The sequence below is a fragment of the Sinocyclocheilus grahami genome, unplaced genomic scaffold (assembly GCF_001515645.1).
Source record: "Sinocyclocheilus grahami isolate Dianchi unplaced genomic scaffold, SAMN03320097.WGS_v1.1 scaffold1454.1, whole genome shotgun sequence".
NCBI classification, from domain to species: Eukaryota; Metazoa; Chordata; class Actinopteri; order Cypriniformes; family Cyprinidae; genus Sinocyclocheilus; species Sinocyclocheilus grahami.
In genome coordinates, this window is record NW_015506633.1 from 133,633 (window position 1) to 151,006 (window position 17,374).

Sequence of the window (17,374 nt, forward strand, 5' to 3'; positions counted from 1 at the left end):
CTCACACACTCTCTCACACACACACTCTCTCACACACACACTCTCTCACACACACACTCTCTCACACACACACTCTCTCACACACACACTCTCTCACACACACACTCTCTCACACACACACTCTCTCACACACACACTCTCTCACACACACACTCTCTCACACACACACTCTCTCACACACACACTCTCTCACACACACACTCTCTCACACACACACTCTCTCACACACACACTCTCTCACACACACACTCTCTCACACACACACTCTCTCACACACACACTCTCTCACACACACACTCTCTCACACACACACTCTCTCACACACACACTCTCTCACACACACACTCTCTCACACACACACTCACAGCATTGACAAGGACAGGAAGCTGAAAACACACAAGAACAATAACACGACAACATGTTTTTACTTCGAGAGCTGGTCAGCTTGTTCTATATGAAGCGATAAGATTATATCATAATATTTTTTTTCAGTTTTTTGGCAGTATTTGGTTTGATATAATTGCTGGAATGCATTAAAAGAGTGATATTTTTTGTTGTTGCCCAAAACAGTCAATGTTGCCAATTATATCATTTAAATAATTTTATCACAGCTTTTGATCAATGAATTTATGATTTATACAAGAATAAGTATTAAAATTTTTTATTTTTTATAGATATTTTGACAATTTGGGAACCAAATTAATAAATAATAAATAATAACTTCCTAAATTGATTAATTAATAAAAAATACATACAAATTTAATAATTAATAAAATTATGTAAAACATAAAATACATTAATAAATAAAATATATAAAATAAAACAATAAAATACAATTAATTAATAAATAATGCATGCTTATTAACCAAACTGATAAATTAATGAATAAACAAAAACACATTAAAAATAAATATGCTAATAAAATAAATTAATAAACAAATACAATAAATAAATAAAATGAATGCATAAATGTAGGAACCGACGTAATAAACAATACATGATTATTAACTAACTATATTTAACTAAAATACATAATTAAAATAAATAAATAAATAAATAAATACAATAATTTAAAGGTCCCCTGAAGTGCCTTGAAACACGCAGCATTATTTTATGTGATGACGTAATTTCAACTGAAACAGGAAGAGAGGGCGGGACATATCGAGCAGCCCCGCCCCCTTTTTAAAGAGCCAATAGTGTTTTGTTTATATCTGCATGGGTCAGAGCCGCCGCATTTGACAGCCAAAGTCTAATAGATGACCCCCTAGATTCAATATGAAACTCTTAGTAAAACAAAATAGTGATCATAATCATGCTGAGGCTGTGTAGTTTTAAAAGTGTTTAATATATGCCGACCTGCGCATATGATCCGCTCCGTGTGATCGTGTCTCTGGACCAGAGCCAAAGTCCGGATCAGACTGTGTACGCTGCCGCGGTTCGCGTGAAACCAGACCTCATTTGCCCCAATCGAAAGCATATTTACCACACACACTCTCTCACACACACACTCTCTCACACACACACTCTCTCACACACACACTCTCTCACACACACACTCTCTCACACACACACTCTCTCACACACACACTCACAGCATTGACAAGGACAGGAAGCTGAAAACACACAAGAACAATAACACGACAACATGTTTTTACTTCGAGAGCTGGTCAGCTTGTTCTATATGAAGCGATAAGATTATATCATAATATTTTTTTTCAGTTTTTTGGCAGTATTTGGTTTGATATAATTGCTGGAATGCATTAAAAGAGTGATATTTTTTGTTGTTGCCCAAAACAGTCAATGTTGCCAATTATATCATTTAAATAATTTTATCACAGCTTTTGATCAATGAATTTATGATTTATACAAGAATAAGTATTAAAATTTTTTATTTTTTATAGATATTTTGACAATTTGGGAACCAAATTAATAAATAATAAATAATAACTTCCTAAATTGATTAATTAATAAAAAATACATACAAATTTAATAATTAATAAAATTATGTAAAACATAAAATACATTAATAAATAAAATATATAAAATAAAACAATAAAATACAATTAATTAATAAATAATGCATGCTTATTAACCAAACTGATAAATTAATGAATAAACAAAAACACATTAAAAATAAATATGCTAATAAAATAAATTAATAAACAAATACAATAAATAAATAAAATGAATGCATAAATGTAGGAACCGACGTAATAAACAATACATGATTATTAACTAACTATATTTAACTAAAATACATAATTAAAATAAATAAATAAATAAATAAATACAATAATTTAAAGGTCCCCTGAAGTGCCTTGAAACACGCAGCATTATTTTATGTGATGACGTAATTTCAACTGAAACAGGAAGAGAGGGCGGGACATATCGAGCAGCCCCGCCCCCTTTTTAAAGAGCCAATAGTGTTTTGTTTATATCTGCATGGGTCAGAGCCGCCGCATTTGACAGCCAAAGTCTAATAGATGACCCCCTAGATTCAATATGAAACTCTTAGTAAAACAAAATAGTGATCATAATCATGCTGAGGCTGTGTAGTTTTAAAAGTGTTTAATATATGCCGACCTGCGCATATGATCCGCTCCGTGTGATCGTGTCTCTGGACCAGAGCCAAAGTCCGGATCAGACTGTGTACGCTGCCGCGGTTCGCGTGAAACCAGACCTCATTTGCCCCAATCGAAAGCATATTTACACTATCTGAATCATTCCCTATCGCCAACATTGTACACTACGTGCCACTCACTGTACAGTAAATACTACACTGTGAACAAGCCACCGATCTCAGCCGCTTCAGCGTCTATTTATAGTGCAGGGGGCGGGGCTTCGGCTTCTAGAGAGCATTTGATTGGTCAGAAGATTTGACGAGAAGCTGAAGTACGATGTGACGTCAAAAAAAAATCGTTGAGCCGTTTTGGCGGAAGTGACGAACTGCAAGCTTTGAATGCTTATATCTTCTAAATGCGAAGTTTGTCACTGTTTTGGAGCACACTGCCTTATAGATAACCTTAAGACTAACATATTGATACTAACACCCCAAAAAACTTTCATTTTGATTTCATGGGGATTTTAATGAATAAATTGGGAACCAAACTAATAAACAAATAAGTATAAATATATAATAAAAACATTAATTAATTAACAATACATGATAAAGTAAAAACAACAACAACAACAAAATTAAATAAATAAATAAAATTAATTAATGCATAAATTTAGGAATCGATGTAATAAATAATACATGATTATTAACTAACTATATTTAACTAAAATACATAATTAAAATAAATAAATAAATACAATTATTTAATGAATAAATTGGGAACCAAACTAATAAATAATTAAATAAGTATAAATATATAATAAAAACATGAATGAATTAATTAACAATAATACATGATAAAGTAAAAACAACAACAAAATTAAATAAATAAATAAAATTAATGCATAAATTTAGGAACCGACATAATAATAATACATGATTATTAACTAACTATATTTAACTAAAATACATAAATAAATACAATTATTTAATGAATAAATTGGGAACCAAACGAATAAATAATTATTAAATAATTAATTAAATATGCATAATATTTAATAAAAACTTCAATTCATTTATATATATATATATCTATATATATGTACATACATACACATGTAAATTAATTAAATTAATAAATACAATAAAAATAAACTATTAAGTGAATTAAAATAAATAGTTAAATTTTTGTATTATTATTATTATTTTATATTATATAATTTTTTATCGTACATTCTACTGTATGATATTCCTGCATTTTGCGTCAGAATTTCTTTAAGTTAAATAAACTTAATTTGGGGGATTATAGTGAAGACCTCTGAATAACTGTATCTGAATTTCAGTTTTATCAAATGCTGGTGAAGTATTTAGTATTTACAGACAATAGTCCAAATCACAGTTTTGATTAAGTTTCTGGCCCACTTCTGATTTATTCATCCAAATGTAATGTTACAGTAAAGTCCATTTCTATGCCTGGACTCTAGTGTGTGATTTCAGCGTTTTCATCCGAATCAGTCAGAATCCAAACCGAGCCGAAGGTTCAGATTTTCTCCAAAGCACACGAAAGCATCTAGACGGAAGCGTGGAACATGTTCTGACAGACGACTCCTGAAATATAAACAAACCGAGACGATGGAGAAAAGCTGTGGACGGGATGCTGGTCTGCTGAACATCTGAGACCGTTTAGGAGGAGAACTTCAGCTGGTTTGGTTCGTTGGATGTTTTCTAAACACAGTTAGCTACAATTAAGACGGCTGTAAGACCAGCAGAGATACGTTCGTTTGCTGAACGTTTACTCGCCCTCAGGTCATCCCAGATGTAGATCAGTTTCTCTCTTCGGTCGAAAATAAATTAATAAATTCCCGGATTCACTTTAGTGCTCCAAAAGCATTTCTTACTAACTGAAATCATGGAACTTGTACAATTCAGTTTTATTTTTTCCTGAAGTTTGATTTTTCTGTTTTCATTTTTTGGATTCAACTTCAGTAATCAAAAAGCATGTCTATACAAAAAATATTTTTTTTTTTTTTTTTTTTTTTTTTTTTAAAGGTTTAACAATAATTACTGTACATTTTTTGTTCCCCCAAACTCCATGTTTTCCATTTTTCTGGATTCCATTTTAATGGTCTAATTAAATTCTATCAATCAAAAAGCACATACAATCAACTGAATTTATAAAACTTGAACAATTTAATAGTTTATACAAATTTGAACAATAATAGGGCCTTTTGAAATGTTTTATTTTTTCAGAAATTCTGTGCTGCACAAATCCAGCATTAAGATGTTTTTAAGTCCACAATCCATAATAACTCTTCCTCCAGTGAAAAAGTGCATCTGCTGTTGTCTCTCACATCAAAATCCAGCCATATATGTGTTTAGAGCTGTTTAAACGCTGCTTGATCTGTGCAGATTTCTCTCCTGATTCACACCAGAACACTGACTCACTGGAGGAAGCGTTATTATGGATTATAGACTCAATGTATTTGAATTAAAAACTTCTTAATGCTGGATGTGTTTCAGCTTTTGTCTTCTCCAGATGTTAACTGATGGACTGGAGTGCTGTGGATTATTGTGATGTTTTTATCAGACTCTCGTTCTGACGGCACCCATTCACTTGCAGTGAGACACTGATGCAATGCTACATTTCTACAACCCTGATGAAGAAACAAACTCATCCTAATCTTGAATAGTCTGAGAGTGAGTAAACTTTCAGCAAATGCTCATTTCTGGGTGAACTATCCCTTTAAAGTTAATATTTCCAACACTTTAATCGACTCATGCTTAATGAGTTTCTGTTATTGAATAATAGCACTGATCTCTGAGGTAACGCTCTTCAGCTGCTGAACGTCAGTGTCTATTTCTATCAAACGCTCCCTTCAAAAGATGCCTGGATTTAAGAGCAAAGACACCTATTCTAGTGTTGATTTTGTGGCCTATAATCACACTGTAAAGAGTTTATTTCTAACTCCAAACCGCAGCTTCGATTCTGTTGATCTGCAAGTCATTATAACGATGTGCTGCTCCAAATGGCCCTAAAACAGCTCCACGAAGAAACAATAAACAGAAAATCCTCCACTTCATCAAGTTAATAGTCAAGTCATTACTGCATTTTGTGGAAAAGTTAAAAAATGAATCTGTCCCAGTTTTTCCCCTGCGAGTCTGACGTCAATAAACTGACAAAAAGGGCCAGACACAATCTCACTGACTGACAATGCTGCACTTAGGCCACATTTCAGCCATAAAAAGTCATCGAGTTCTGCACTAAACATCCGAAACGAGAAGCAGACGATCAAGAAATGTGAAAACATCTGAGCCTGTTTTGATGGCGGGTTCAACGGGTGAATAAGAGCACGCATAATTCATGGTTGTGAATTCACCTATTAGTGTTCAACCCTGTTCTATACGCCCACAGTTTAGTAATTTACAGATTGATAGCCGCATTCTAAAATGGAATTAACTCCTGTAAAATTCTATGTGGCGTGTACAGAACCAAACTGAACGACTAGTTGTTAATGACGTATTTAACCCGCTGGTGCTGTTCGGTCATTTTAGACCGAAAAAAAATCTAATAAAAATTGAAATTGTAAAAATTGCCACTTCATTGGAATGGTACGAAATTCGCAGACTTTTATGGCAGTCACTATGTGACCACAAAAAAAAATTGTGGCTTTGATTCGAAAAAGCTAAATGGACGTAAAAAAAAAAAAAAAGTCACACTTGTGTTGTTCGCGGTCAAAAATGAGCGCCATTGGAAATGAATGGGAAATACGCAAAAATATGAAAATACAGAGAATCTACAAATCATTCATGATGCAGAAAAGAAGGGCACAGCAATGAAGGGGTGACACTCTAAAATATCACAAGTGCAACACATACATGAACTAGTGTGACTGTAACACAAAACATGTTTTTGTGAAATAAAATCAATAATTTAGCCACAACGGAGTAAAAACACAGACACCAAGGAAGGGGTGACAATCTAAAACATCAAGAGTATAAAACAGACACACACACACACAGGTTTGCTATCCTTGTGGGGACTCTCCATAGGCGTAATGGTTTTTCTACTATACAGACCGTATATTCTGTTGCCCTACACCAACCCTTTAGGTCCCCACCGTGACATGAATCCTCATGAGTCTGTGTGTACTCAGGTTTAAGTCCCCACCAGAATAGAAAAACAGGTACACGCACACACACACACACACACGCACACGCACAATATTATACACACACACACACACTATTATACACACACACACACACACACACACACACACACACACACAAATGAACTGGTGTGGCTGTTACAATATGCCAAAATTGAGCCAGAAGACTCAAATAAGAGGTTGAGTTCAGATTGATTAACCTCTGATAAAAGCATTCCTGTTCATATTTGTTACATTTTTGTTGAACTTCGATGTTGTGTGTAATAAAATGCAATCTTTGTGTTCAGGTTTGACTGTAAAATTAAGTATTAAGTAAATTAATAGTAAAATTAATACAAAAACTGACATTTCAAACCAACATTTAAAAAAAAAAAAATCTAAACCTTTACAAAAAGTTGTCTTTGAGAATGTCTAAATATAAATCCAAATCCACAACTTAAAAAAAAAGTATTTGTGTCTAAAAACAACTAGAGATTTTATAAGGCTGTTCTCTAGAGCTCTATAGGAATCTAGTGGCTAAAGCACAGCATTTCAGAGGTTTTTCTTTCTTTACTCCCACCAGATGACACTAATCTGCCTTAAAAAAAAATGGATTTTAAAGGCATTGTCTCTATTTTAACGTGAAATACTGCCATAATTGAAAAGTAATAGAAAAATATTAGAAAATACATTTTTGTGTTATTTTCAATGGGAAAAATTGATCATAATTATTGCATAAATATTAAACAGTACCATGAAATTCTCTCAAAATACAAAAGAAAAAATATTATCGAACAAAAATATATTACATTGATTTCACTGAAAATAAAAAATTGTTTCATTTCAGAACTACACAAGTGTGTGAGACTCCCAAATGAACAACACCAGAGGGTTAAATACGTATCAGAGTTGTGAAATCACAGTGAACGAGGTACGTTTTGACTCATTAGGGTTGCCAGATCTTACTTAAAAAAAAAAACAGCAAATAAGAACAAAGCCCATAATAAACTTATATCCAAAATATCGCAACCTACACCTGCCGACCTTATTAGCTCCATAAAGCGGATCACTTTACAAACCCAAAAAACAAGCCCAAAGATGTTTAATAAGTTGGGACGCACCGATATGAAATTTCTCAGCTGATCCGATAGCCGATAATTCAGAATGATATCTGCCGATATCGATAGTTTAGCTTCAAGGGGAAAAAAAAAAATCACTGCCAACTAATGCTGTAAACTACACAGGGAGATTAAAATGAACAACAAAACTATTATACTCAACGCTATTTATTTTCAGATATAATAAATCACACAGAAATAAAAATGACAAATGCAAAGGTAGTTTTCATAAAAACTCGTCTTCATGACAGATTTATTCAAATATACATATACAGGCCAAATTAACATTACATAAGCTCCCTCTAGTGTTTTTTATAGGTAACTAACAAAAAAAAAAACAGCAAATAAGAACAAAGCCCATAATAAACTTATATCCAAAATATCGCAACCTACACCTGCCGACCTTATTAGCTCCATAAAGCGGATCACTTTACAAACCCAAAAAACAATCCCAAAGATGTTTAATAAGTTGGGACGCACCGATATGAAATTTCTCAGCTGATCCGATAGCCGATAATTCAGAATGATATCTGCCGATATCGATAGTTTAGCTTCAAGGGGAAAAAAAAAAATCACTGCCAACTAATGCTGTAAACTACACAGGGAGATTAAAATGAACAACGAAACTATTATACTCAACGCTATTTATTTTCAGATATAATAAATCACACAGAAATAAAAATGACAAATGCAAAGGTAGTTTTCATAAAAACTCGTCTTCATGACAGATTTATTCAAATATACATATACAGGCCAAATTAACATTACATAAGCTCCCTCTAGTGTTTTTTATAGGTAACTAACAAACACTGGATAATTTTCCTGAGGTGAATGCAATGTTACGTGACATTGTTCACAAGCGGTTTTATTTGACGTCTTTCTTTCGGTTGAAACACCTTTGGTTCAAAACCTTCTGATGTTCATTCATGTTTATTCTGTGCTATAACTTGTATTAAAGTGGAAGGGACTCGCCCTTGAACTGAAGCTGCTACAGCGATCTGTCGCGCCACATTTAAGAGCATCAAAACGGCATTTATTGTTTGAATTTTGTGATAAAATGAACATGATTTGAAAGCTGAGACTTTGTTTCTTATCAGAAGTAACAGAGCACAAACTCTTTGCGATAATTGTATTGGAGGTGTGCTACAAATTATGTTTTGTTGAAGGGAAAACCGTGGATCTGGCAACCTTGGCTTGAAATACGGGTGACTCGTCGGGTCAAATAAAACCAGTATCAACGGCGCTGCGTTAATGCGTTTTACCTGGGACAGCTTTAAATTTGACACAAGAAACATTTTCTTCACGCAAGTTGCTGTTTTACAAGCTTTTCCGCCCCCTTTTGATTGACAGGATAGAATCGGCTCTGATCATCGGCTGTTATTAAACAATCCGGTCAATAGTGCAAATAATTGCTTTTGTCTGCCGATAGCGATTATTGGTTGATAAATCGGTGTATCCCTATTAATAAATGTGCTTATAAAAAGTGGACATGGCAACCCTTCATGAGCGCGCTCTGCGAAGCAGCCTTCCAAACATTAACAAAACACGATGGCTCTGCTGACAATGGTTTAGTTAAAATGGCCGAACATAACGAGTCTTTGGTCTCTGTAATAATACTTTGGTCAAAAATATCGGACACCAAACGTGAGATGGCAAAACGACAAAAAATAAAATAAAATGGTTACAACAGTGTCAATCATCGCAGCTCTGTTCGTACACACTCAAAACAGTAATTTAGAGGATTTACTTTACAGTGTGTACGTTGCCTATATAAACTTGTAGGGTTGCACGATAACACTTAAACATGATTATTTTGCTAAAGAATTACAATTGCCACCATTAATCCCGATTGGTTTCATTTCTTTTCACATTTCATTAGAATTACTGCACACAAACCAGCACAAATCAATGGAACAGCAACTAATACACAGGGTTTATTTAACGTCTTGTAGTTTTCTGATTTATTATATTTATCGTATGCATTAGCACTCTTTACATAATAAAAACTATTAAAATCTGTAAAAAGCTTCTCTGAAAAGCTGACATTTTTTTCTCATTTGAGCAGAACCTCTCTGTGGAGATTGCTTAATTCCAGCATATAAGTTCGTTGGTGTTTTTGCAGCAAAGTGTGCTCATGGATTTTCCAGTTTGGGAAAATCAAGTAAAAGATCAGGCATAAAATGCATGTGTTTAAAAGAAAAGCTCTGGTTGGGAGATTTAAACTCTTGAAATCTGGCAACCGCAACCATGAAAACCTGCGGAAGCTTGATATCAATGCAAGTTAACGCAAAAGTGGGATAAATGTGGCATTGAGGAAACGTGTGGATGTTTGACGGAGCGATACATACTTCTGCCGTTTGACTGGATCTGATTCTGAAGGATGGATGTAGTCGTTGAGAATCTGATCGAGCTGCCGGTTATCAGGACACCTGAGGAAAGGGACAATCGAATAATAAAAACAACGAAAACAGACAATTAAAATAAAGAGCTGACTCTAAACAATTTTGACAAAGCAGTCCTTCCTGTAAATTTGTGTGGTAAAAATCATTGTCTTATGACCTTAAAATTGGTCGAGAGAGTGATTACTTACATTTTTGAATTAACTTTTGCTTTTATGCTACTCATGAATACTGGTTTGTCATCACATTAATCATTTTTTTGTTTTTTTTCATTTGAATGTTTCTGGATTCCATCTTAATGGTTAAATTAAATATTAAAATGTTACTAATAAATTGATTGATTATTAAAATAATTAAAAATAATTAATTGAAATGTATGAATTAAAAAAAAAGTTTACCTTTTTTGTTTTTTTTTGGCCCAAATTGGAAACAGTTAGATTTTGTCCACTAATTAAATTTTTTATTTCCAATTTAAATTTTTATGGATTCAGTTTTAATAGTTTAATACATTTTAATAATTAAAAAAACATGTCTAATCAATTTAATTAATAAAAAATTAATTATTAGAATTTGTAACAATTAAAAAGCTTATCTACTGAATTGAAATTTATTAAACTTTTTTTAAATAAATTTTTAGGGCCAAATGAAATCCATTTTATTTATTTAACTTTTTTTTTTCTCCCCAAAATTCAATTTTTTCAATTTTGACTTTTCTGGATTCCATTTTAATGGTTTAATTAAATTTTAACAATCAAAAACCATGTCCAGTTAATTAATTTATTTATTAAATAAAAGTTTAACAAATGTATTTTTTTGGGCCAAAAGAAATCCATTGAATTTTTTCCCCAAAATCCTGTCTTATTTTTTCTCAAATTCTGTGTTTTCCATTTTGATTTTCTGGATTCAATATTAATGGTTAAATTAAATTTTACCAATAAATTAACTGATCAATAATTAAAAAAAAAATAAAACTAATTAATCATATGGCCTTATGAATCCCCCCCCCCCCCAAATCTTTTTTTTTCAAATTAAACTTTTTTTGAAAATCATATGAAATCCATTTTATTTATTTTTCCCCAAAATGAAATTCTGGTTTCATTCTGGTTTAATTACATTTTAACAATCAAAAACCATGTCCAGTTAATTAATTTATTAAATTAAAGTTTTACAAAAACAAATTTTTAGGGCCAAAAGAAATCAATTTTATTTTTTCCCAAAATTCCATTTTATTTTTCTCAAATTCTATGTTTTCCATTTTGATTTTCTGGATTCAGTATTAATGCTTAAAATTTTACCTATAATTAACTGATCAATACATTTTTTTTAAATAAAACTAATTAATCAAAATATATGAATTATTATCTTATATATCATTATATTATCAAAAACTATATTTTATGGCTTTATGAAACCCATTTGATTTTTCCCCAAAATTTTTTCCTGATTTAATGGTTTAACTAGATTTATTTCATTCTTATAATTCTATAATATGGCTCCACTAAATGCGACACGAGAAGGGTTTTTATACCTCTCTGAATAAACCGCGTCGCTCTGAGGAAAATGGATCTTCAGATGCCAGTAGAATCGTCCTTCCCTGCAGGAACAAAGCCAGAAAACGGAGTTAAAACCGGTTCCAGACCACATACGTCCAGCTTCGGACTTACTGACTCACATCAGAGCAATAATCTAACCATCAGCTTGATGAGATGCACTGAACTCAGGTCAAGATGTTCTAACAGAAAGACGCTGTTATGTTGCTAGAAGCTCAGACTGAAGGCCAACAGCAAATGTGTTTTTCCAGTAAAGAAACTCTGTATGAACGGCTCTCAGGTTTGGTGGACAGAAGCGCAGGCCTGTCTGGCATCAGACCTCGGTATTTACTGGAACAACATGTTGGTGCATCAGTGGGCCAGTGTTGCTAATGTAATGGAGAAGGTGTGCGTTTGGAGGGAGCGACTCAATGCTGGGCATCGTGGTTATGATGACGATAATTCAGCTGGCCGAAAGCCTCGAGCTGAGCCGCGGATCTGGAGCACAGACAATAAAAACGAGATCCAAAGAACATGAAATAGCGCGGACCGCTTCCACAGCTGCTGCTAAGAGTTTTATACTCTTAGTGAAAAACGCAACAGTGGTCGATTGAGTCAAGCTTGGCTCAATGATGCGAACTACAAATGGGACAATTAAACGTTCACATTCGGTATGAGCGCTCAGTAATCATTGGTTCTTTAATGGCTGCAAACCAACGTAAACCCAACGATCGATCAATATTCAATGCAACTTGTCAGACTAGCGGAATTCAAATGATTGTGTTCACAGTTAGCTAGTTTTTACTCTATTTAAATTAATTTCTAATGTTAAAAAATAAATCGTAGATTAAAGAGTTTTAAGACATGAACCGAAACAACCGGCTCTACGATTAATCACAATATTAGAAGCTTTGATCTGAAGAAAAACATACAATAAGGGCATTGCATATGATGTAACTGAAATAAAATGAATGGAAAAATAAAAAACTATGTTGGTTATGAGTACAAAAATAACATTTTAAGTTTATTGCAAAATATTTTATTGAGAGTAGGAGAGATAATATTTCACAACAACATTTTATGTTAAGATAATATAAAATAGTATGTATTAAATATTTTATTTTATAAAATATTGTGCAACTATATAAGTGTATTGCAAAATATTAGTTTATATATATATATATATATATATATATATATATATATATATATATATATATATATATATATATATATATATATATATATATATATATATATATATATATATATATATATATATATATATATATATATATATATATATATATATATATATATATATATATATATATATATATATATATATATATATATATATATATATATATATATATATATATATATATATATATATATATATATATATATATATATATATATATATATATATATATATATATATATATATATATATATATATATATATATATATATATATATATATATATATATATATATATATATATATATATATATATATATATATATATATATATATATATATATATATATATATATATATATATATATATATATATATATATATATATATATATATATATATATATATATATATATATATATATATATATATATATATATATATATATATATATATATATATATATATATATATATATATATATATATATATATATATATATATATATATATATATATATATATATATATATATATATATATATATATATATATATATATATATATATATATATATATATATATATATATATATATATATATATATATATATATATATATATATATATATATATATATATATATATATATATATATATATATATATATATATATATATATATATATATATATATATATATATATATATATATATATATATATATATATATATATATATATATATATATATATATATATATATATATATATATATATATATATATATATATATATATATATATATATATATATATATATATATATATATATATATATATATATATATATATATATATATATATATATATATATATATATATATATATATATATATATATATATATATATATATATATATATATATATATATATATATATATATATATATATATATATATATATATATATATATATATATATATATATATATATATATATATATATATATATATATATATATATATATATATATATATATATATATATATATATATATATATATATATATATATATATATATATATATATATATATATATATATATATATATATATATATATATATATATATATATATATATATATATATATATATATATATATATATATATATATATATATATATATATATATATATATATATATATATATATATATATATATATATATATATATATATATATATATATATATATATATATATATATATATATATATATATATATATATATATATATATATATATATATATATATATATATATATATATATATATATATATATATATATATATATATATATATATATATATATATATATATATATATATATATATATATATATATATATATATATATATATATATATATATATATATATATATATATATATATATATATATATATATATATATATATATATATATATATATATATATATATATATATATATATATATATATATATATATATATATATATATATATATATATATATATATATATATATATATATATATATATATATATATATATATATATATATATATATATATATATATATATATATATATATATATATATATATATATATATATATATATATATATATATATATATATATATATATATATACACACATTTATGTAAAAATATATATACTGTGTTTTAAAATATGTATTAAATGTTATTTAATAAAATATTGTGCAACTATATATTGCAAGTTTAATGCAAAATATTATATATATATATATATATATATATATATTATTGTATTATATGCATTACATATTTTAGTTTATAATATAAAATATTTAAAAAACTATTTAAAAAGGGGAAAAGGATTTTACTCGAGGGACCCGACTGTTGCACTGAATTGCGACTCATCCAGAAGATTTTAACACCATGACTGTTCATTTAATATGCTCTCAACGTGACAAACGGTCTCCTGTTTACTTTTGCATGAGTCAAAATAGTGCAAAGGTGGAATAAAACACTCAACGCTGACTTATTTGCTACATATGTCACGAATCACATGAGTAAGACGAGAAGAATCACTGACATGCCCTTCATCCGCCAACTCATCTAAACCCATCCAACCCCGCGTGCCAATCCCAGAAAGAGTCGCCGCCAGGACTTGAGCGTACACACCAAACCAGATGGCACTGTTACACAACCAGAACATTTGATCAGCTCCTCCGAAATGCATTCTTCAGACGCAAGCTCAGATATGAGGTTCTGGCAGGAGAGTTTGGACTGAATTTCCAGCCTGAGGTGGGCAGCAGCGGTGGAGGAGGGTTTCCTTTCACAGGTGTAAAGACATTCCCTCAAGGCAAAGGAATTTATGGGTTTGCACAGGCTTGGCGGGCCGCTGGAGCTCAGGGTGGAGGCGTGGCGGAGAAGGGCTGGAATACCAGGTGCGAAGGTATTGTTACGCCTCCAAACGCCAATGGAAACAATTTTTCTGGCCTAATGGAAAAAGCAAACTGATGCACTGCAAAAGGGATTTTCCTCCTCAGCATTTTTGGCTTGCTTTCCAGTAGAAAAGACTAAACATTCTTAAATCAAGATACTTTTACTTAGGATCCAAAAAAAGTCTTGTTTTTTGAGAAACTGATGAAAATTAAATGAGTTCACGATTTAAATTAGAGCAAATATCCATCAATGGGGCCAAAAAAAAATAAATCTATGCAGTCTATGTTTGAGAAATCAAGCAGGTTAATGCTTTAAATGTATTAAAACGCATTAAGACCTTTTTGAAAAAGAATAACCTGTTTTAATGTTTTATATTCCACTTAGCTGAATCTTCAGAAATGTGTTTTAAAACAAACATTCACCCTAGCAACATGTTAGCAAACAATCAGAACACCTTAGCAACTGCGTAGTAACACCCTGGAAACCAGCAACCACAAACTAGCAACTGCTTAGTAACATCCTAGCAACCACACAACAACATGTCAACAATCAATCAAAACTTTAGTAACTGCATAGTAACCACCAACAACTGGGAACTACTTAGTAACATCCAAGCAACCACCTAGAACACCTTAGCACCCACACAGCAACACAATAACAATCAGTCAACACCTTAGCGACTGAATAGTAACGCCCTGGAAACCACCACCAACTGGAAACTGCTTAGTATCATTCAAGCAACCACTTAGAACACACTAGCCACCACATAGCAACAATAATCAATCAGAACACCTTAGCAACTGCATAGTAACACCCTGGAAACCAACAACAACCTAGCAACTGCTTAGTAACATCCAAGCAACCACCCAGAACACCCTAACAACCGCATTGCAACAATAATCAATCAGAGCACCTAATCAACTGCATAGTAACATCAAAGCAACCACCAAGAACACCCTAGCAACCACACAGCAACATGTCAACAATCAAAGAACACCGTAGCAACTGCACAGTAATGCCCTAGAAACCACCTACAACTAAAAACTATTTAAAAGTGAGGCAAATCTTACGGACTGCAGCCATAATAACATCCAAGCAACCACATAGCAACAATCAATCAATCAGCCTTAGCAATTGCACAGTAACAAACCACCCACAACAACCTAGCAACTGCTTAGTAACACCCAAGCAACCACTAAGAACACCCTAGCAACCATATAGCAACACAATATCAGAACACCTTAGCTATTGCAAGGTAACATCCAGGCAACCCCCCATTACACCCTAGCAACTGCTTAGTAACATTCTAGCAATTACCCAAAACAACCTAGCAACTACATAGCAACACACTAACAACCAGTCAGAACACTTTAGCCAACTGCATAGTAATGCCCTAGCAACCACCCATAAAACCTTAGCAACTGCTTAGCAACCACCCAGCAAACACACAGCAACACCAACCACAACACCCTAGCAACTGCACAGCAACTCACTAACAGTTATACGGAAAACCCTAGCAACCACATAGCAACACATTACCAGTCAATCAGAACACCTTTACAATGAAATACCAGTAACACCCTGGAAACCAACCATATCACCCTAACAACTGCTTAGAAATCCTAGTAAGAATATCAAAGCATCCATCAACAACACCCAAGCAACTCCCTAACAACCGTGCAGAACACACTAACAGCCACTCAGAACAACTCAGCAGCTGCATAGCAACACCCTGGCAACCACCCAAAGCACTTTAGAATCGAGCTGGGGAGTTTTGCACAGGCAAGTGGCAATCACAATATCTTCAAAAAAAAAAAAAAGGTAGTGTACTTATTAAAAGGCTATAACAGCTGAATCTGAAAAGGCCCGAAAACCCGCAAGGACTCATTCCAACAGCAGCATAATGACACCTGCAGAAGTCAACATGACTACAAGCGAGTCCTGGCGC

At 30.8% G+C, this 17,374-nt stretch overlaps 1 protein-coding gene across 1 annotated transcript in view; it reads right to left on the reverse strand.

The window, feature by feature from the left end:
- The window catches only part of LOC107570413 (box C/D snoRNA protein 1-like), a 45,244-nt gene that overhangs the window by 16,120 nt on the left and 11,750 nt on the right, over nt 1-17,374 (reverse strand). Inside the window, exons 6-8 of the mRNA XM_016256643.1 lie at nt 11,751-11,816; nt 10,110-10,252; nt 5,503-5,518 (exon numbers count right to left, since the gene is read on the reverse strand). Of these exons, the coding sequence (XP_016112129.1) occupies nt 5,503-5,518; nt 10,110-10,252; nt 11,751-11,816 (225 nt within the window). The remainder of the gene's footprint in view (nt 1-5,502; nt 5,519-10,109; nt 10,253-11,750; nt 11,817-17,374) is intronic.